Source organism: Malania oleifera, chromosome 3 (genome assembly GCF_029873635.1).
Source record: "Malania oleifera isolate guangnan ecotype guangnan chromosome 3, ASM2987363v1, whole genome shotgun sequence".
NCBI classification, from domain to species: domain Eukaryota; kingdom Viridiplantae; phylum Streptophyta; class Magnoliopsida; order Santalales; family Ximeniaceae; genus Malania; species Malania oleifera.
The window spans coordinates 97,551,895-97,573,512 of NC_080419.1; the positions used below are offsets into that span (position 1 = coordinate 97,551,895).

At 33.7% G+C, this 21,618-nt stretch overlaps 1 protein-coding gene across 1 annotated transcript; it reads left to right on the forward strand.

The window, feature by feature from the left end:
* Positions 1-17,786: 17,786 nt before the first annotated feature.
* LOC131152375 (protein CHLOROPLAST VESICULATION) lies at positions 17,787-18,792 on the forward strand. Its single transcript, XM_058104223.1, has 2 exons — positions 17,787-18,086; positions 18,214-18,792. The coding sequence occupies exons 1-2, from the start codon at positions 17,977-17,979 to the stop codon at positions 18,677-18,679; spliced, it is 576 nt and encodes a 191-aa protein (XP_057960206.1). The 5' UTR covers positions 17,787-17,976; the 3' UTR covers positions 18,680-18,792.
* The last annotated feature ends 2,826 nt before the right edge of the window (positions 18,793-21,618 follow it).

Consider the following 21,618-nt stretch of genomic DNA (forward strand, 5'->3'; position numbering starts at 1 on the left):
TTCACCATCATTTAATTTAAATATTTCATATTCTCTAACTAACTTGCATATTTTTGATTGTTCATTTTGTGATGTGTTTTCATAGATGTTTTCAAGTACATCCCACATTTCTTTTGCGGTTTGACATTCACAAATATGACTATGTACATCATCATTTAAACCACAAAGAATAATATGCTTTGCTTTAAAATTTAGTTCAACTAACCTTTTTTCGCTTGGTGATTGTTCCAATAAAGCCTTTGGAATATCCTCATTTTTCTTTGTGATTGAGAAGTCTCCTTTGGAGATGATCTCCCACAAATCCAAGTCATATGCTTGAATGAATATGGACATTTGATTTTTCCACGCGTGGTAGTTTGAACCGTTGAATATCGGTGGTTGATAAATGGCTCATCCATATGAAGAGGTGCTCACCGAATACTCCATTTGATCTTTTACGCTTTGAATTTTACACCGTTAAATGCAAGCGTCTGGCTCTAATACCACTTGTTGGTTGCCCCAGCCTGGGAGTATATAGTCTAGAGGGGGGGTGAATAGACTCTTTTTGCGGAATATGTATTTTTCTACAAAATAAAAACTCTTGGCAAGATACAAGAAATTATATCGCAATATGAATATAAATCATGCACAAGATATAAAATAAAGAGTGTAAGGGAGAGAAAGAACAACATCGGTATTTTTACGTGGTTCGGCACCAAGCCTACATCCATGCCTTAGCACCAAGCCAAGGATTCCACAATCCACTATAATCACTCCTTCCACAGCGGAGCAAGCCTTACAAACCTGGGAACAAATCCCTACCGCTCACAAAGAGCCTTTATCAATTCGGTTCACAAAGAACCTTACAACATGGTTCACAAAGAACCTTTCACACGAAGATGGAAGATTACAAAGAATGTTCCTTACAATGAGCAAATATGATTTAAAACTCAAACCTCACACTATTCTCTCAAGAATTAAATCAAACACAATAAGTGAGTAAGAGAGAATGAGCACATGTAATGAAGAACTAATATGCAATGTGCTAGGTTTTGTATAAAATGATGTTTTTTACTAACAATGATCAAAGACCTTCAAAACCATGTTAATACAAGTCTAATAGCTTGTATTTATAGCCGAAGAGCCTTAGGATCCGTTAACTAGCCGTTGGGGGGAAGAAAAAATATTTTATTTGGCAAACTAGCCGTTTTCTGTCCGTTTGTGTCATTCTGCCCGTTGGACTCATCAACGAATCCCCTAGGTTCGTCAATGAGGCCCTTAAATTAGAAAAAGTCATAAAAATAAAAGTTGTGGAATTTTGTCTTAGCTTTCCAAGGACACCAATATCGTCCCATTTTGACCTTTCTATCAAAATTTATGCTCAAAATACCGAAGGGTGTTCAGGACTCAAGGTTGCACAACGGTAGTGACGATTGCTTTGTTTTTCCTTGTCAAAAAGCGTTTTAATGACTTAAAACATTATTGGACAAAAGTATACGAAATATATTGAGTCTAATGAAGATTAAAACTTGTCCAAGTGAGTTTCCCCATAAATATAAGATATCTTGTTTTATGAAAACATATTTGAAAACTCGTTTCGATATCTTATATGCTTAGTATGTCATTTATTAAAAATATGCTTGACTTTTAGGACTTTAGGACGTAGAGCTAGTTTTGTAAAATTGGAACCAAATTTTGAAAATGTTTATAACTCATATATTACTTAACACTTGTCCCATTTTGAAAACTTAATTGAGTATATGATTATTTTGACAACCTCTTTGTTTTTACTTTGAAAACTAGGAATTGTGAGTTTGTTACTTTTGTGCAGATCCTATATGCTCATGTGTCCTAGTATGCTTATGCAATGGCTCAACTCTTACTCAGAAATCATGCAAGACACACACCACAAGAGTTATAATACGCACTCACTCACACAACCCTTATTACAATTAATTTATACACAATAAAAACTCCAAGATATGCTTTGGTGCTTCTGAGTCAGTGTCCTTATGATCTTTTCTATTTGATGTTTACTAGGTCCGACCTTTGCTTCTGATTTGGCACCTCTGTGTATTTGACACTTTGTACCTGTACTAGATAAGATCTACAAGGATGGAAAATACTAGAAACAACAAATAGGTTAATATCATCAAAACATATAAACCAAGATAGTGTAGCTGACAGGGCTAACACTCCCCATTGACCAACTTAAGTTGAGGATACCAATGCCTAACTTATTCTTTATAGATTGTAGACCAAGTATGAGACGAGATACTGCTTATCCTATCTTATTAGTTTCAATACTATTCTACTTAATTCAATCTTATAGAACCTGAACATGCGAAACTTGCCCTCACATCATATTGTAACTAAAACTTCAAGGGACAAATGCTTCGTTAAACCGGCCCAAATCTAATTATGGACAAGTTTTTCCCTCGAAAAATTAGTTTTATGATTTGTTTAGGGAATGAAATATGATAGCATAAAGAAAGACATCTTGTAGAGATATAATAAGTTAGCTTAATTGCTTACAAAAAATAAATGTATTGTCATTATAAAACGAATAACTACGCATATGAGCTTCAAGTTCTTATTTGAGTGTCTTTTTTTTTTTTTGGGCAAATTTTTATACTTTATAAATTTTGTGATTATATTCTCATCCTATCATTATAAACTTTTCTATTATATTCTCATCCTATTATATTTCGCGAACTAAAAAAGAATTTTAGATTGTGTTTGGCAGTAGGGCTTACTAAATTTCACTCAGTTTTCACCAATCCAAATTTAAGGATTCAAAACTATACTCCCAAATATAAAGGGTGTCCCCTAATCATTAGACTTCCTACTTTGCAAAAGTAGGAGAAGAGTTATCATAGTATATGCAACCTTACTTATACTTTTATGCAGAGAGATTGTTCCTTTGTGAAAACTAAGATATAGTCCCAAGAGGGTGGTGAATTGGGTTTTAAAATTTCTTTTAATTTTTTTTTGTTTTTAATGAAGTCTTAACATTTTATTGATTTATTCAATACACAAAAAAAGCTTAAGTCTTTTATTCAATCCACAACCACAACACAAATAAACAATCAATCAACCACTTAAACCAATCAACCACAATATAAGTAACCAATCAATATATACTTTGCAATTCTTTTGCCAATTCTCAGCCTTTCAAGAATTCAAGATATTTAGTTGTATGCAGCCCTATGTGTATGGTTATTTGATTCAAGCCCTGTAGTGAATGCAATTGGCCGTTCAATTTGATAATCAATATAACAACCACACTCTTTTCAAAATTCATAATTCAAATAAACCTTTAGTTAATAGGTTTTGGGTTGTTAACCAATCAACGCACTCCTTTATGGTTTCCGCAAAGTATTGATCAACCAACGTACTCCTTTTCAATTTTCGCAAGCCCAAAAACAAATTAAATTTCAGTTTATATAATTTCCAAACCATGTAATGTAGTGACCCAAAGAATAATATTATTTTAATAATAAAGAGAGAGGAAAATGGAAATAGGAATAGAAGAAGGCAGTAGACTTCGTCGACGAATGCTCCGCGTTTGTCGACAACATCGCATTTTAGAGATAATAATAATTTTAAGGAATTTCCAGGACTCGTCAATGAATATAGGGGTTCGTCGACGAAGGTCTTCAGGACCTCGTCAACGAAGGCAAGATTTTGTCGACGATAAACTATCGAGTGAAGGATGGGCTGCTCTGAATTTCGTCGACGAATACAAGGTTTCGTTGACGAATTTAATAAAGGACTCGTCGACGAGGCGACGTGTCTCGTCGACAAATCTACCCCTATAAATAGTGGAAAACTGGGATTTTTAGCATTTTCAACGCCTCTCTCTCTCTCTCTCTCTCTCTCTCTCTACTTCTCTCTTTGTTTTCGGGCCTATTCCTTACCGGATTGAAGATATGAAGCTACCACGACGCTCCTGACGAAGTTTTCTGCAAGTCTGCCAGAGCGGATCGTTGGTGAAACGAAGTTGGAATTCATCCCAAATTTAGGGTAAGACCTTTTAGCCCATTTTTGACCTTCTGACAGTTATAGGAAATGATGTAGGCAAAGAAATACTGATATTTTGTTATGAAAAATATTATTTTCAGGGTGTTATGTAGGAGGCCCTGCGGGTGTTAGGCTAGTAAATCATAGGGGCTTTTCAGTAGTCAGGTAAGGGAAATATGCTATGCTAGGTAATTTTAAAATATTATACAGTTTATTAAATTATGAAAATTATGTATTAAAGTATGGTGTGGCTTGAGAATATGAATCTAGTATGGAGATATGTTTTTATGAATTTCAGTACCATGATTTTATGAATTTCAGTACCATGATTATACGAATCTCAATACCATGATTATACGAATTTCAATATTATGATTATGCAATTTCAGTGTTATGGTTAAACAGTTCTCAATATTATGATATATGAACTATAGTACAGTTTACGTAATATCATGGTTATTACGTTTATTTCAGAATCATGGTAAATCAGATAGTGGTATATAGAGATATATTATATAGTATCAGACCCTGTTGGACCATACAGCAGAGCATGGTACCATTACTACAGATATTATGTTATGTTATGAGTGCAACCACTTATTTAGATAATACGTGTTAGTAGGTCGATCACCTAGGCCCTTGACGTGGACAAGCACCCCATCAGATATGGGTTGAGGTGGGCAGACAAAACCGATGGAGTATAGTGATTTATTCCTGGTTGGCCAGTCAGGGTAAATCTCGCCTACGGGTCGCACAACCCCGTCATGAGGGGTTAAATCATGACACACAATTATCCATAGGAAAAGTTTTCAATTACTATTACGTATGTACAACTTTACAAAAATAGGGAACATATTTATGTACACTAGAAGTATTTTAAATAGTAATCTACAATACTGTTATGTTAAGCAATATGGAAAGGGTGGTGTATTTTATTACTTGTACTGTACTTACGTATCCAGTTATACATGATTATATGAAACAAATTTTCATGATATAGTAGCTCATTTGCCACACACTAGTAATAGCATATTTCGTCTTACTGAGCGTTGGCTCATCCCAGTGTTGAATCATTTTTCAGGTGATCCAGGTAGGCGAGCAGACCAGACTCGCAGATAGAGGGGCTTCAGTAGTGCCCTATCAGTGAAGTGAGTATTGTGGAGGATTTTTGTATATCCCAGTATAGTTAAGGGTATTTTGGGAATAGAAATATGTGTATATTTTGGGGAAACATGTTAGTACTCTGGTATTGGTATTGTATATACATATTTACATATGGTTATGTTTATTTGAATTCTACTTCTCGCTGTTTAGGTTACTGATTGGGTTTACCCCCCCAATATGGTATGAGAGTATGTAGAATATCATAGTATAAAAAATAAAAATAAAAATAGTTAATTAAGCAAGTCGTTACATGTAATGTATATAAATATGAAAATTAAATCATCCACGCAGTTTATATGTTTATTGAAAATTAAAGAGACTGAGGGAAAGAGAGTGACACCAAGATTTTTACGAGGTTCAGCTTATCCCCAGCCTACGTCCTTGCATTTGGCAAACCACCAAAGGATTCCACTAAACTAGTTCCTTTCCGGGTGGAACAACACCGTTACAAGTGATACCCCATGCTCAAACACTCCTTCACTAGGCTAGAGCAATGCCTCTCCAAGTGATATCCCCTCACTTGGTCCTACGATCCAAATAACTTTGAATCATCAATATCTACAAGAAACAGATCAAATAGATGTACAAAGAATGCTCTCAGACAGAGCTAATCAATACAATTGAAAAACTAATATTCTTCAACTGAAAAGCATCAAAGGAATGAAGCAAGAAACACAATATACTTTTGAATATAATCAATAATTTTGTTTGTAAGCTTTAGAGAAAATGTGAAAAGCTCAGAGATCTTTCAAGAAATTTGCAGCAAGTCAGAGCTTAGAGCAGATAGAAAGATAGATTTGAGTGAGAGAACTTTTAAAAGATTGTTCAATGCTTGTTGTTGTTTGTGAAGATCATAAACCATGTATTTATAGACTTGAAATCCTTCTTAAACGTGCTGCCCAAGTTTACTTGGAGTGCCCCCCAAAGTTTCCAAAAAGAATAGGGCTCAAGTAATTTAATTTTGAAATTAGACACTTTTAAAAAATCTGCCCGTTGCCGAACTTCGGTTGCTTGAAGTGCAACTTTAGTCTCCTAAAGTCACTTTAGTAGCCTAAAGATATAGGGTCAGGTGCCTGAAGATATACTGCTTGTTTTAAATTTATTCAGCAAAACTTCGGTCACCTGAGGTTTACACCTCGGTCACCTGAAGTTACCTTTTTCTGATTTTTCTTTTCTTTTTCAAAGTATTTGGCTTCCTTGCTTTCTTGCTTTTGAAAAACATTTTCTTAAAGTTCATTTAAATCCCCTAATGAGCTTCTTTTCATTCACAATGACATTTTTACATTTGAAGTACTTACATGAAGATTTCCTAAAAATATAAACACTTCTTGTTCTTTGAAAATTTCATGGTTATCTTTGAGCTTTGAGTTCATTCCATCTTTAGCTGTCTTTGAGCTTCCCTTTTTTATCACTTCATGACACATTATACACCTTTGAGTTGTTGGTGATCTTTTGATAGTTCCTTCGAAACTTTGTTGGTTTTAGCTTTTTGAGTTTCCTAAAACATCATTACTTGAACACACAACACATTAAACATTTCCTTCATTTGTTATCATCAAAACAAGAGGTGAAAGTCTTGTTAGGCTAACACTTTGAACTCAAACTCATGATCGACCAGTTATCAAAAAACAACCTTATCATTAATCTAAGGTCCAAATTTAGTCCATGAGTGCTAAGGGGGCAAGCATGTTATGTTTGTCACTATGTATCTGACATATGTAAATAACTAAAAATATATGTATTATGCATCCATCTAATATTCGTACTTCTTGTATTTACTTGTCTAATATTTTGCAGACATGGCACCAGGAGGTTGACATGGCCGATTTCCTTCCAGGCACTCGACTGCATCGCATAAGGATGATCCGACATCCTCGAGACTGATGGAGCCCGTCGGTCATGATGCGGAGGCACCATTGTCTGAGCCATCGGCACCTCGGCCAAATGTGGATACCTCAACTCGGGATGACATGTAAGGTGAGTTGCCCACCATGATCAACAATGTTGGTAAGGTTTTTTTTTTATTTCGATGTAAACTATTGATTTTTATTCACGTGTATGATTAAAATATTTTTCTTAATTTAACTCTTCTTTCAGCATTGACATCCATGAGCAGGTTAGGTCATGGTGTCGCAAAGAACACGACGCTGAAGAAGCACCTACAAAGGACGAGGCAGGGCATTAGGATCGACATTCCTCCAGGCTTCACCACCCTGCGTGATGATTGGTGTTCAGCGTGGATGCGAGAGCTCGGCATTATATGCCAACAGTATGCTCCAGTTACCGCCTTTAGCTGGCCGTAAGTGACTGAGGCACGGCGCATGGTTCTTTACATGCGCATCTTGGTAAGTAATCTCAACCTTCTTCTATTTTTATTTTTTATATAACTTTGAATATACTAGCCAAACAACTATCTAACATTTTAAATGTATTACCTATGTAGAAGGAGTTCGATATGGAAATTCTCCACGCGGACCTTGTGAAAAGGGCGGTGGACATCCAAATTTGCAAGAAATTTAAGTCCTATCGTGCGAAAATGTGTGAACATTTTCGTGCAATGGGAGATGAAGCAGAAACCCACCCATATGATAAGATATCCTAAGAGGATTAAGAGGTGGTGTGTCGCCATTTTCGCGACCCACACTATCAGGTGATGTGTTTGTATTATAATATCTACTTTAAGTTTTGTTGTGGCTAATAAGAAGTCTTGACATCTTTTCTGTAGGCTGTATGTGTAAAAAATGTTGTGAACCACAGCAAACTCCCTGCGACGTATTGCGGTGGATCGAGGTTATTCGTAAATCATTGACGGGTAATTGCTATATATAACACTATCTGAAGATTACCTAAATTAATATTAATGATTTTTTATATGATAATGTAGCGTGATCCCATGATTGGCATCAAGGTGCCACTGCCAGATCTTTATCAGAGAATGCACCAACAGCAATTGGGGGAGTGGTGCGGCGGTGTGCAGAGCAAATATGTAAGTCAAATTAAATATGTAGTTTATAACTTGATTCAAAATATCGAAGTTGTATTCTCATTTCTTCTTTTTTATCATTTTCATGATTGAAAATAGGCGTGGATGGTCGAGTTGAGAGATGCACATGTTGAAGAGGGGAGCCAGCGAATGACGGATTACCAGATAACCACTCAGGTGCTTGGGGAACGAGCAGGGGGTTGAGTGAAAAGGATTGGAAGTGGATACATCGTCCCCATAGAATCGCCTTCGATGGGTGTGGCGGCTCGTCTTGAGGTAGAACAAGCGCTTCGAGAGGCCGATGCTTAGTCGAACAAGATGGATCAGCGCATGCAAACGGTGGAGCTAGAGAACCAGGAGTTAAGACACATGGTGTCTAATGTCACATTGAAGAATTAGAGTTTGAAAGAAAAGGTGTCCACCTTTGAAGCCGCGCTCGCAACTATGTGAACATGCAAGCGCAGTTTGAAGAAATGATGTGCCAATCCCGATCAGATGATGTAGGTGGCTCCTCTCGTTAGAAGGTATGTCATTGTTCTATTCTTATGCATTAAAAATTTAGCATGTATACCTCATAGAGTAGGAATTTTTAAATAATTCTGGAAAATATAAATGTTTGAACTGATAGGTAAATCCGTCCAGAAACATGTTTGAAATGATAGGTTCAGTTCAAACATGTTTATTTCATGATATATAGCATATTCTTGCTGCATATCAATTTCAAAGATTAACTTAATTTTGTATGCATGTTGCTGCATATTCTCCTGCACATTAATTAAGCATCTCACTATACAAAAATATATTCATCATCACATAAAGATTTGGAATCACACTACACGTAATTTATTTGTATAGTGTATGTGTGCATATATATATATTTGTAGAAGCGGGCTTGAACTTTTAACTATTTTATGACAAGGAGCTTCAAACTTATACATGAAATACATGGGTATGCTAGAATGTGTGTCCTTGCAAATTAATGTTAGAAAATTAAAAAAAAAAAAAAAAAAAAAACTCCATTTCAAATATGTTGTGTATGCTTAAAAAAATGAATAAATTTTGTTGGTTTTCAAAATAGAGATGAAAATTATTTTTTATTTTTTGAGTAAATGAAGAAATGAATAATACTGCACTATGTTATAAATGAGTCCATTGTAAACTCACTATTAGACACATCATTAGATGCATTTTCTCATTAGATGTGCAAGTCTTACAAGCAATAATGAATTGTGTTCTAACGTTTTCCTAGTAATATTTTCTTGATGGATGGTCTTATGTTATATGAATTGTATCTTGTGCATTGGAATACATGCTTATGTTGAATGCCAACTGCATGGCTGATACAGTACATTGTGAATTGCATGTTGGTAGTGGATTTAGGTTCTCGCATGCTCAAACTCACTGGTATCTACATGATGCGTATTATTATGATTTGTTTGCTTGAATTTATCAAGTTTTAGTGCAGACATTTTTTTGAAAATGTCCAATTTATAGACGGCATGGTGCCAAAATTTCGTTAAAGTTTTTCTAGAATAAAACCATGTACAAAGAAACGTATGCATGATCAGTTAAAATTTAAAGTCATTTTAACTCGCGCCTCTCACGTGTTGATATTCGTAAGAAAAGAGGCAATCTTAGGCTTATCATTGAAAATGTCCAATATCGTTGGCTAAGAACAACAATGTATAGAATACAGTGAAAGGTCAAGAAATAAATGTCATATAAGTGAAAGCCACTTATGAACATTAAAACTCATTAAAGAATCACAACTTGAAACCTCCTATATATTGAAAACTTTTATAGTCAAACTCAAGTTAACAAATTAAATCCTAAGGACCAAAGACAAGCTCAAAAATCTCCAACAAAGCAAAGACAATCTTAAAGCTTTCTAAAAATCATCAGCAAATGTACATGGGAAACAGACTTCATTGCTGCCAAGCAATAAACCTTTCACAAGACCGCAAGCCTCACACCTAATTAGCACTCTAATTAAGACATTTACCACCAAACTGAACAAAAAATGAAATAATTGACTACCGTGAAGAAAACGGAATATGTAAACTAGGATTCCACCACTATCATTGAATAGAAGAAAAACAAACCATAATCCATTTTCTCAATCTATAACCAAAGTTTTTTATGTCCATAACTAAATCCAAGAAACCCCAACTCAATCTATCACAAGTCTTCTCACAATCTAAGTAACAACTTCATGCACAACTCAAGCTACATCAAGAATGCTTGAGAAGCAAACTTCTGGACAAAACTAGAAAACTTTAGTTGAATTGTGTTTTAACGTTTTCCTCATAATAATTTCTTGATGGATGGTATTATGTTATATGAATTGTATCTTGTGCATTGGAATACATGCTTATGTTGAACGCCAACTATATGGCTGATGCAGTACATTGTGAATTGCATGTTGCTAGTAGATTTAGATTCTCGCATGCTCAAACTCACTGGTATCTGCATGATGCATATTATTGTGATTTGTTTGCTTGAATCTATCTAGTTTTAGTGCAGGATTTTTTTGGGAAATGTCCAATTTTTAGACAGTATGTTGTCGAAATTTGGTTAAAGTTTTTCTAGAACAAAACCACGTACAAAGAAACATATGCATGATTAGTTAAAACTTAAAGTTATTCTAACTCACACCTCTCATGTGTTGATATTCATAAGAAAAGAGGCGATCTTAGGCTTATTATTGAATATGTCAAATATCGTTGGCTAAGAACAACAATGTATAGAATACAGTGAAAAGTCAAGAACTAAATGCCATATAAGTAAAAGCCACTTATGAACATTAAAACTCATTAAAGAATCACAATTCGAAACCTCCTATATATTGAAAACTTTTATAGTCAAACTTAAGTTAGCAAATTAAATCCTAAGGACCAAAGACAAGCTAAAAAATCTCCAACAAAGTAAAGGCAATCTTAAAACCTTCTAAAAATCATCAGCAAAGTGTACATGAGAAACAGACTTCATTCCTGCCAAGCAACAAACCTTCCACAAGACCACAAGCCTCACACTTAATTAGCCCTTTAATTAAGACATTTACCACCAAATTGAACAAAAAAATGAAATAACAGACTGCCACGAAGAAAATGGAATATGTAAACCAGGATTCCACCACTATCATTGAATAGCAGAAAAACAAACCATAATTCATTTCCTCAATGTATAACCAAAGCTTTTTATGTTCATAACTGAATCCAAGAAACCCCAACTCAATCTATCACAAGCCTTCTCACAATCTAAGTAAGAACTTCATGCACAACCCAAGCTATATCAAGAATGCTTGAGAAGCAACCTTCTAGACAAAACTAGAAAACCTTACTTGAATTGTGTTTTAACGTTTTCCTCGTAATATTTTCTTGATAGATGGTATTATGTTATATGAATTGTATATTGAACTATTAGAATACATGCTTGTGTTGAACGCCAACTCCATGACTGATGCAGTACATTGTGAATTGTATGCTCGTACCGAATTTAGGTTGTTGTATGCTTGAAATGTTTTATTTTGTGAAAACAACCATGTTTCAGGTATAGGTTTTATAGGAAAATGTCCAATTTACAGACAGCATGCTATCGAAATTTCGTTCATATTTTTCAAAAATTAAAAAAATCACGTACAAAGATAATTATGATAAAATGAATGTTAAAATATTTTTGAAATGATGAGTAAAAGTTAAATGAAAAGTCATTTCATTAAGTCCTAAATTTGCATCTATTAACATACATGACATATTATTTGTTTTTAACTATGGATAAGCATTATCATTTGTCCACCACCAAGGATACTTTATTTTGAGAATGAGTTAAAGTGTTTACGTGCGTGGTTTGATGCATGCAATTATATATATTCATACGTACGCCATTCACATTCATTTCAATTATTTGTTTAGGGTTGAAATTTATTATACAACGCACTCCCTATATTTTTCTTCCTAATTATACTAAGCGTCAGCTCTCCATTCTATTCTCCATTTGTATACTAATTTTTTTTTTTTATGATTCTTAATTTGTAGGGTTCACGACTGTCATAACATCAGCACGATGCTATGCATGCACTACAGTCGTCGGATGCAACTTTTGATTATTTCTTTATAATTTTTATTATTATTTGAACAAATAAAATTTTTGTATTTTAATTTGAATTTGTATAATGCATTTGTATTCGAATTTTGAATTTTTTGAATTTTTTTTCTTATTTGAAGAGATGTTATTTTTTTATTTTAATTGAATTTGTATTTGAATTCGAAATTTTGAATAATTTATGAATTTTGTAGTAATTATGGTTTCAGGTTATGTATGTGAAAATGTAATTACAGATTTTTACAAGATTTGATTATTCAAAAAAATTAGTATTAAAAAGTTTTTTTCATTTCTTAATTATTAGTAAATGATTTAAATTCGTCACCAATAGTGCAGTATTAGTGAAAGATTCAAATTCATCACTAGTAGTAGGGTATTAGTGACGAATTTACGAATTTATTATTCGTCACTAATAGTACAATATTAGTGAAAGATTCAAATTTGGGTCAGATTTCCGCGAGTTCGAGGATCTGAAGCCACCACGACGCTCCTGAAGATGTTCTCTGCATATCTGCAGGAGTGGATTGTCGGTGGAACTCCGTTGAAATTCATCCCTGAGTTGAGATAAGACTTTTTATGCCGAATTTGGTCTTTTCATAGTTACAGGAAACGATATTCACGTGAAAATATTGAAGTTTAGTTCTGGAAATTGTTGAATTTAGAATATTGAACGAGGGAACCCTGCGGGTGTAGGACGAGTGAAATTAGGGGGTTTCTTTTCAGTACCAGTTAAGGGAATAAACTAAAACAGTTATTTTTTCATGTAATTTATTATTATTTTTCAGTAAATTAATTTTCAGGAAAATATGTTTTATATTGGTATATTATAGTAAAAATGCATACTTGGGAAAATATTGTTGTTATACAGAAAATGCAATTTTAGAATGAAATGTACGGATTTACTCAATTTTGTGTGGCATGAATATTATTTTCATAAAAAGTATTATGATATGGCAATTTTATGAATGAGCATGTTTTCAAGTATTATGAAGTAATGCAGTATATGATAATTTTGAAGTACATGATAAATGACTTATTTACTTAGAATGATATGTATGAGATTTTCGGCATAATGTCGTGTATGTTATATGTTTTCGGCGCGAGGCCGTATTTATGAAATGTTCGACGTGAGGTCATATTTACGAAATGTTCGGCGCGAGGCCGTGTTTATGAAAGTATAGAAATGTTATCAATCCATTTGTGTTAAATGCTATACTATCATGTACTATATGTTATCAGAACCCGAATGTTAGTTTAGTTTAATTCAGGAGCACGGTACCGTAGCTATATAGATCAGATATCTATGATTAGATTGGTGCTAACCACTCCACGAGGGGGTGAGAGATGGATAGTCGATGTGACTTTAAGTGTAAAGTTGTAGACGTCCACCTGGCAATCCAGACCAAGGTGTGGTGGGCCCATCGTACTTACAAACATTTTTAACTTGGCAATGGTCGGCTAGCCATTGTCAGGTCCCGCCTTCGGGCTGCACAACCTGTCATGGGGGGTAATACATGATATCAATTAGTTATTCATCCTGAGTATGTTTTCAGTATTATCAGCTATAAGAGACATTTCATGATTGGTATGAATTATTCGAAAATATGAAAATATATGATTATTTACTATGTTATGATGTATGTTTTTAGATATATGAAATGTACTGAATATGTATAACTGCATTAAATATTCATGTTGCCATATAACTGTATGTAGTTTATTTTTCCTTACTGAGAAGTGTCTCACCCCCGAATATTAAATGATTTTCAGGAAACCCAGAAGGACCAGCGAGTCGTGGTCGCTGTTGAGTTTATTGAGTTACCTCGCTAAGAGGGTAAATGTTGTGTTAGGATCAATGGTTTTGTTGTAGGATCCTAGGAAATACTTTTTGGTGTTTTTGGGTATTTTGGAGATTGTATATAAATATAGAACGTGATGGATTATAATTAACTCTAGTATTATGTATTTTATGGTTTTGAGAATGTGATTTATATTTACTGCTGCTTAGGTTTCCGCTGTGATTGACAGGTGTCCCCTTTACCCACAGGTTCGGGTTGACTGTTTTATTTATTTTACTTATATTATATGAGTATATAAGTAGGTCGTTACAGTTGAAATGTATAATAACCATATGCATAGCAAAAGTACATGTGAGTTTGATCTCCTCATCATAAGCATTGTACAAACATTGGAAATTTTCCTAAGAAACCTTATTACCTTCTTTCCTTTCTGTCGTAATGTATGACTTGATGGGGAACAATAATCAAATTAGCGTGAGGATAGGATTTGATCTCTTTGTTCCTTAAATATTGGCATGAGAAAATTCTACTTATCTTGCCTACTTTTCCTTTATGTTGTTGAAATTAAGGATAAATTTGATCTTTTAGGTATTGGCATTAAGAAGATCATTCCTACATAGGGTGTTGGACTATAAAGACGAATTCTTTGTATCACTGATGCTGATTCTTGAAACTCATAGCTTACGAACTACAAATTTTCATCTTTCAAACCCTTGACAGTTATTGTTTCATTAAAAAATTCTTAACCCCACCACCCCTGGCAGTAATTTAAAAAAATAGAAACTTTGTTTGCTACTACTAGAATACATGCTTGTGTTTAATGCCAACTACATGACTGATGCAGTATATTGTGAATTGTATGCTGGTAGTGGATTTAGGTTGTTGCATACTTGAAATGATTTATTTGTTGAAAATAACCAGGTTTCAGGTACAAGTTTTATGAAAAAATGTTCAATTTACATACGGTGGCTCCTCCTCGCAATAATAAGGTGTTTCTTCTTGTACATTCTTATGTTAGGATTTTAGTTCAATTGATCTCACAAAATTCTTTGTGCTTTGTTTTAAAAACTAGTGAAGCCAATAAAGATTGAACGTTGGGGTGTTGTGAATTTCTCAGTTTGATGTGATATCCATGGTCTTGTGAGAGATCTAATCAAATGTGGAGAAATGAAAGGAATTGTAAATTTTATTATTATGTTTTTTGCAATATAAGAGACGATGATATTATGTTGTATGAATTATAGATTGAACTACTAGAATACATGCTTGTGTTAAACGACAACTACATGGCTGATGCAGTATATTGTGAATTGCATGCTCGTAGTGGATTTAGGTTGTTGCATGCTTGAAATGATTTATTTGCTGAAAATAATAAATTGTTTCAGGTATAGGTTTTATGGAAAATGTTCAATTTATAGATGACATGCTACCGAAATTTCATTATTTAATGTTTATTATATGAAGTTCTGGCGCACTCATAAAATTCACTACTAGTTGGATTATTGTGTATTGTTTATTGTAAATACCTAAGTTTAGAGCATATTTCTATGGAAAATGTCCTATTTACAGACGAAATGCTACCAAATTTTTTTTAAATTGATAAAACTTAACTATTTAAAATTGTATCATTTTTTTTAACTATGTGTGAATGTCCGATTATTTTGCTATCAAATCATTGATACTTATAATACGTATACATATAAGTTCAAAAATCGTATACTAATATTTTTTAAAATTCTTAATTTATAGGATTTGCGGTTGTCACAAGATCAGTACGATGCCATACACCACAGTCAGATGCAATTTTTGATTATTTTTTTATTGAATAGATAGAATTTCTTTATTTTAATTTGAATTTGAATAATGTATTTGTATTTGAATTTGAATTTTGAATTATTTTTGTTATCTGAACATATGGAATTTTTGTATTCTAATTGAATTTCAATAATGTATATGTATTTGAATTTCGAATTAGAATTAGAATTTTCAATAATTTATGAATTTTTTTTTGTAATTATGGTTTAATGTTATATATGCGGAAATGTAATTACAGATTTTTACAAGAATTAATGATTAAAAATAATAATTTTAAATTATTAGTGACGGTTTCAAAACTATGACTAATAAATGCCATTTTTAAGTATTGGTGACGAATTTCAAAACCGTTACTACTATCAAGGTAGTAGTGACGAATTTTAAAATCGTCACTAATAATAAAATAATAGTAACGAATTTCAAGATCGTCACTAATATTAAACTAGTAGTGACGAAATTCAAAACCGTCACTAATAGTAGATTAGTAGTGACGAATTCAATATTCGTTACTATTACTGTGGTATTAGTGATGTTTTGAAATTTGTCATTACTAGTCTACTATTAGTGACGATTTTAAGCGGAGTCAACGCAAAATTTATAGTGGCAGTATAAGTGTTTTAGTGACGATTATAATCCGCCACTAATGCTCTATTAGTAGTGACGAATTTTAAAATTCGTCACTAATAATATTAGTAACGGCAGTTATGACAACTATTTCAAAACCGTCACTAATACTTGGAAATCCATCACAAATATTATTAGCGACGATTTTGTGATTATTAGTGACGGTTTTGATCTTTCACTAATAACCTTATTTTTTTGTAATAAGTGTGCTAAGACCTCTCTTTGAATTCTTCCAATCCAAGTTTCACGTCCGTTCACATATGACGCTTAGCTTGCGGGGGGGTGTTGAGGATCATGTCGAGGGTCCGCGGTCTTAATTCTAAGAGTATATTTTGTATATACTTTCTATGTATTTATTTTTAAATTAATATGTAATTGATATATAATTATTACACACAATCCTCAATTCAATATAAATAAATCATACTCACCACTATTATATTTGAGAAATTTCATGACGATACTTTTTTCATAAATGTCCCCTCAGGTGGATCTTGTTTTGGCGATTGAGCTATGAAACCAATCGACGGTCTAGAATGCTTCAAACCCAAATCATACCAAAAAAACCAAGAAACAAAAAGTATAGAACTTTGATCCCTCCCCGGCTGCTGTTGGCTACCGCCCCTTGCGGCAGACTGAGCCCGGCCCCACGTGCCGCGCTGTCCCTAGCCGCATTTGTCGAGTACCTTGCTGACTCGGTCCACTCCTCTGTCTTCCCCTGCACCCCACGGTACCATGATTTCCTCACCCCTCTCCTTTTTAAAGTATAGAAATAAGAATAAACCAAAAAATATTAAATTGATTGTTAATAAAGGAAGGAATGTAAAGGTAAAAAGAAATTTAAATTTTTAAATTTTTTTGGATATTTTATTTTAATTATACTTAAATTCACATAATTATTTTTTAATTTTAATAAAGGATAAAATGAAAGATATAATCTATAAAAATTAATTATGAATATTAAAATATTTTGCAACCAAGCTATTAGTGTACAATTGAGAATGATAAAATTTAATTTTTAATTTTTTTAAATAAATAAAAATTAGTAACAGAAACAAGAAACTAATAATGTAAACCAAACGACGGATGTGTAGTACTAACGTGCACGTCAAACTGATCACACCGGCGGCTCAATCAAAGGGGGAAAGAAAGACCATTCCAGCACGCTCCCTGTCCAAACGAAAAATCAAGACCCAGAGACAATGCAGCGAAGAAGAAAGAAGAATTATAGGTGATGGTGGGGTCTAACCCACGTACCTGTCCAAACGCAAAAAGCCACCGTTGGCGTCGTCCTCACCAACTCTTTCAACTGTTGAACAATCCCCCTTCTCTCTCTCTCTCTCTCTCTCTCTCTCTCTCTCTCTCTCTCTCTCTCTCTCTCTATATATATATATATATATATATATATTTATGTACTCTCAGCATCTCCATTCATCTCCTCATGTACACGTATAATATTACTGTTTATTCTTTGTGAGAGAGAGAGAGATGGGCATGTTAATTACCAGTTGCTGTTGCAGGATGATGATCAATCAGCCCCCTCCAACTCCTTCCAAATCGTCTTCTGCTCTTATTCCCATGTCTACTCAAGTTTCATGGTAAGGCCATCTTCTATGGTCACATGCTGCGTGCCTTTCTTTTGCTAATCCATTATATCATATGTACCATATGTGTCGGTGACAATTAAGAATTTCTTCTTACTTACTTAATTTTCATGGGGCACAGTTGGAAGAATAATACGAATGAAAAATTGAAGAGGGGGAGAAGTCGGGAGAGCGAATTGGGGATGGCGTGCGCGTGCATTGTATTGATTATGGAAATAAGCAGTGGGGGAGAGAGCAGAGGCCTTAATCTTGGAATTGCGATGATGAATATTGGCAGTGATTTGCAGTGGCAAGGTGCGGGAGTAGGAGCACTCACGGCGGCGCTGGATGAATATTCGTCATCGAATGAAGCGAAGGCAGCAGGGAAATTACGGTGGAGCGATAAGCGAATGTGTCCGCCGTGGCGACTCAACTCATTGGAGACCATCGTGCCGGAGAACCTCCCCAGGCCTTCCTTCCGCCGTCGATGGCAGGCCGTCGGCACATCATCATACCCTCATCATCATCAGATGATGATGATTGCCCCTGACGTCTTCAGTGAATCTTTAAATACAGTTTCCAATGCCAACTCTTGCTTTTCCATGTAATAATTTCTGCACTACATATAACGCGCGCGGGTGCCCACGCATGTGCCTACAAAATTTCAAACAAAATCAAGTTTGGTACTCTTCTAAGGTTGAATGATAGAATTATGATCAAAGAGATATGTGATGGAAGATTGTATATTTTTCGTTGGGTACAAATTTCATGAACCTTCAAAGAAAATTTAAAAAATATATATAGAGTAGTTTTTGGCATAGGTTATGAGGAGATAAAAATTTACATATTTAAATGGATAATCGTTTTGGCAAGATATGATATAAAATTGTATCGAAACATGTCAAAATTCATTCAAAATTAGATTTACTGTCTGAAATCATACTCTGAAACCGGTGTAAAGGTTTATTTGAATTAAGGATTTCGATGGAAGAAAGAAAAAAAAAGAAAATGAAAAGAAAACTCATTTTTCATTACATTTCTTTTTGTACCAAATAATATTAAAAATAAAGTTTTGTTCTAATATAATTAAAAAATTTTAAAAAGACCAAATATTAATCCTACATTAAATTAATGTATTAATTAATTTGATATATATATATATATATATATATATGTGTGTGTGTGTGTGTATTTTTTCTTTCTTAATTTTCTTGATAATTAAACATGAAAAATAAACTATTTCACATGATGGAAATGAAAATATGTGCAGATATTGCATTAAAGCATTTTCAATTAAAAATGAGAGGATATGTTACTGGAAGGTGTGGACCCAGCAAGTACTGCAGCATAAAAATGTAGTACAAGATAGAGATGGGTGTATTTGAAAGAGGAAGAGTTAGTACCGCATGCAGTACATGTTGTGGGGTGGGGTTGGTTTAGATGTCTAGCTTGGGCTTCTCCTTCTTAGGTGGGCTGGGCTGCACGCTTGGTGAGAGGTACATGCACTGATGGCAAGCTTCATAGCCCATGGGCTCCCCCTACTTTCTTTCTCTCATTTGGGCCCTCTCACTTTCTTTCTCCCATTTGGGCCTATATTTTTTTAACATGAGCTACGCCATGGGAGGTAGCTCATATCTTGTCACATACCTTTTCTCACTTTTTCTGAAATTTCAAATTTGAAACCTCTAATATGCATAAAAGTTCTAAACTTTATTAACTTGCCTTTCAATATTTTTTTGGACGAAATATAGATATGTTAGGGATTTGAATTTTTTTTTTTGTGTTTCTTCTTTCTTCCTTCTTGCTTTTTGTTATAGTTTTTCAATTCCTTATTACTTCTTACGAAAAATCTACTTGCAATCATAGAAAGTTTCAATACGTACCTTGTAGGAGACTCTTAATGTCTAAACTAATAAAGAGAATGAAATTGGGAGTCACTTACCCTATTGCTATGCAGCACATTCCCTTTTTTCATCCTATATAAGGAGTCATTTAACCCAAAAAGCGGCAGAACAAATGGGAACTTAGAGTCTCTTGTAATAGTTCTCTTGCGTTCCCATCTAGTCTTGTATTCAATATGTTTGATTAATAAGCATCTCTTAGTGTGTTTCTAACTTCATTCTTCCTTGTTCCACTCTTTCTTATTATCAATCCTACACTGAGTGCTCAATTAGATAATATACTTCTCAACATTTGTTGTTCAACTTCATTACTATCCACACATTATCACATTAAATTTGAACTTCAATCCATCTCTTGCATTACTTAATATATAAATATATGTACTAATGCGGTGCATATGTAATGCACATGGTGCCACTATTTTTTTTTTCCTTTTGCAATGTTTTAAAATGGTGAAACAAATATAGGTAATCCATAATTTTAAGTTTTTCTCAAAAAACTAAATAAAAATTAATTAAAATTCCAAAGTTGTGGGAGCCCCATCATTTTATATAGTTGCATGTTTTGACATTTAAGAATAATTGTTTTGAATCTTACAAATTTAAAACTTATTTTTTTTCTAATGAAAATAAGATAAAAATGGGTTTTGAATCTTTAGAAAATCCATGCATTCGGAATATATTCATAACTTAACTGAATAAATATATCTAAACATCATTTTACCATAAGAAAAATTTTATTCAGATTGTGGCATAGCAAAATAAACAAGTACTAAAATAGGATGTCTTGATAAGTAAAACAAGGAAGCAAAAAATCTATACGAACCAAGAGTAGGATAATGAAAGAAAAGATATTTGAATGTGGATGAAACATATGCTCTTTAGAAATGTAACTCTATCTTGCAAGCTGTTTATTGTTTTGTCTTTGTTATGTTCTTCAATTCCTGAGAGTATGAGGACCTACTACATAGAGTATTTCAGATTCCATTTTTTACCCAGACCAATGCCTCCATTACCACAATCGTTGTGATCACTACTCCTTCCTGGCCTATCCAGCTTGATCTTTGAGTGCAATTGAATCCACAATTTCACCAAATCTTCTATTTTCAACTTAATACTTCGCCTAATTGGATAGTCATCATTATCATCCTTGTTCATGTTTTGACCGTCGTGCCAACGGATTAATTGAAAAAAGAAAAGAAAAATCAGGCTTTCTCAATCACAGAACAAGTAGATGCATGTATAGATGTAATCAATTCCCATATTCTGCACACAAAGTCTCCTTCATGAGTTTCATAATGAGGAGCATATATGCACCATGAGATTTCAAATAGTTTGAAAACACTGTAGTGATATGATAGAACATTATTGGATTCGATATTTTTATGTACTTTGGGCTTGAAAAGTGCATGGTGTGAAAAATAGAAAACTTTTGAAACAGTTTGCGTCACCTATCCATGAAATTTTTTAAGTCGTCTTGGCACTAGCAATTTTTCACCCAAACTACTGAAACTTTTAATAAATCGAATTATCTTGAAGAAACGCTTAAATAATTTCTATGAATAATTTTACCATGAATGGACTTAAAGGATAAAGCAGAAACCTTTATTCTCCACCTGCAACATTAAATCCAACCCAAGTATGAA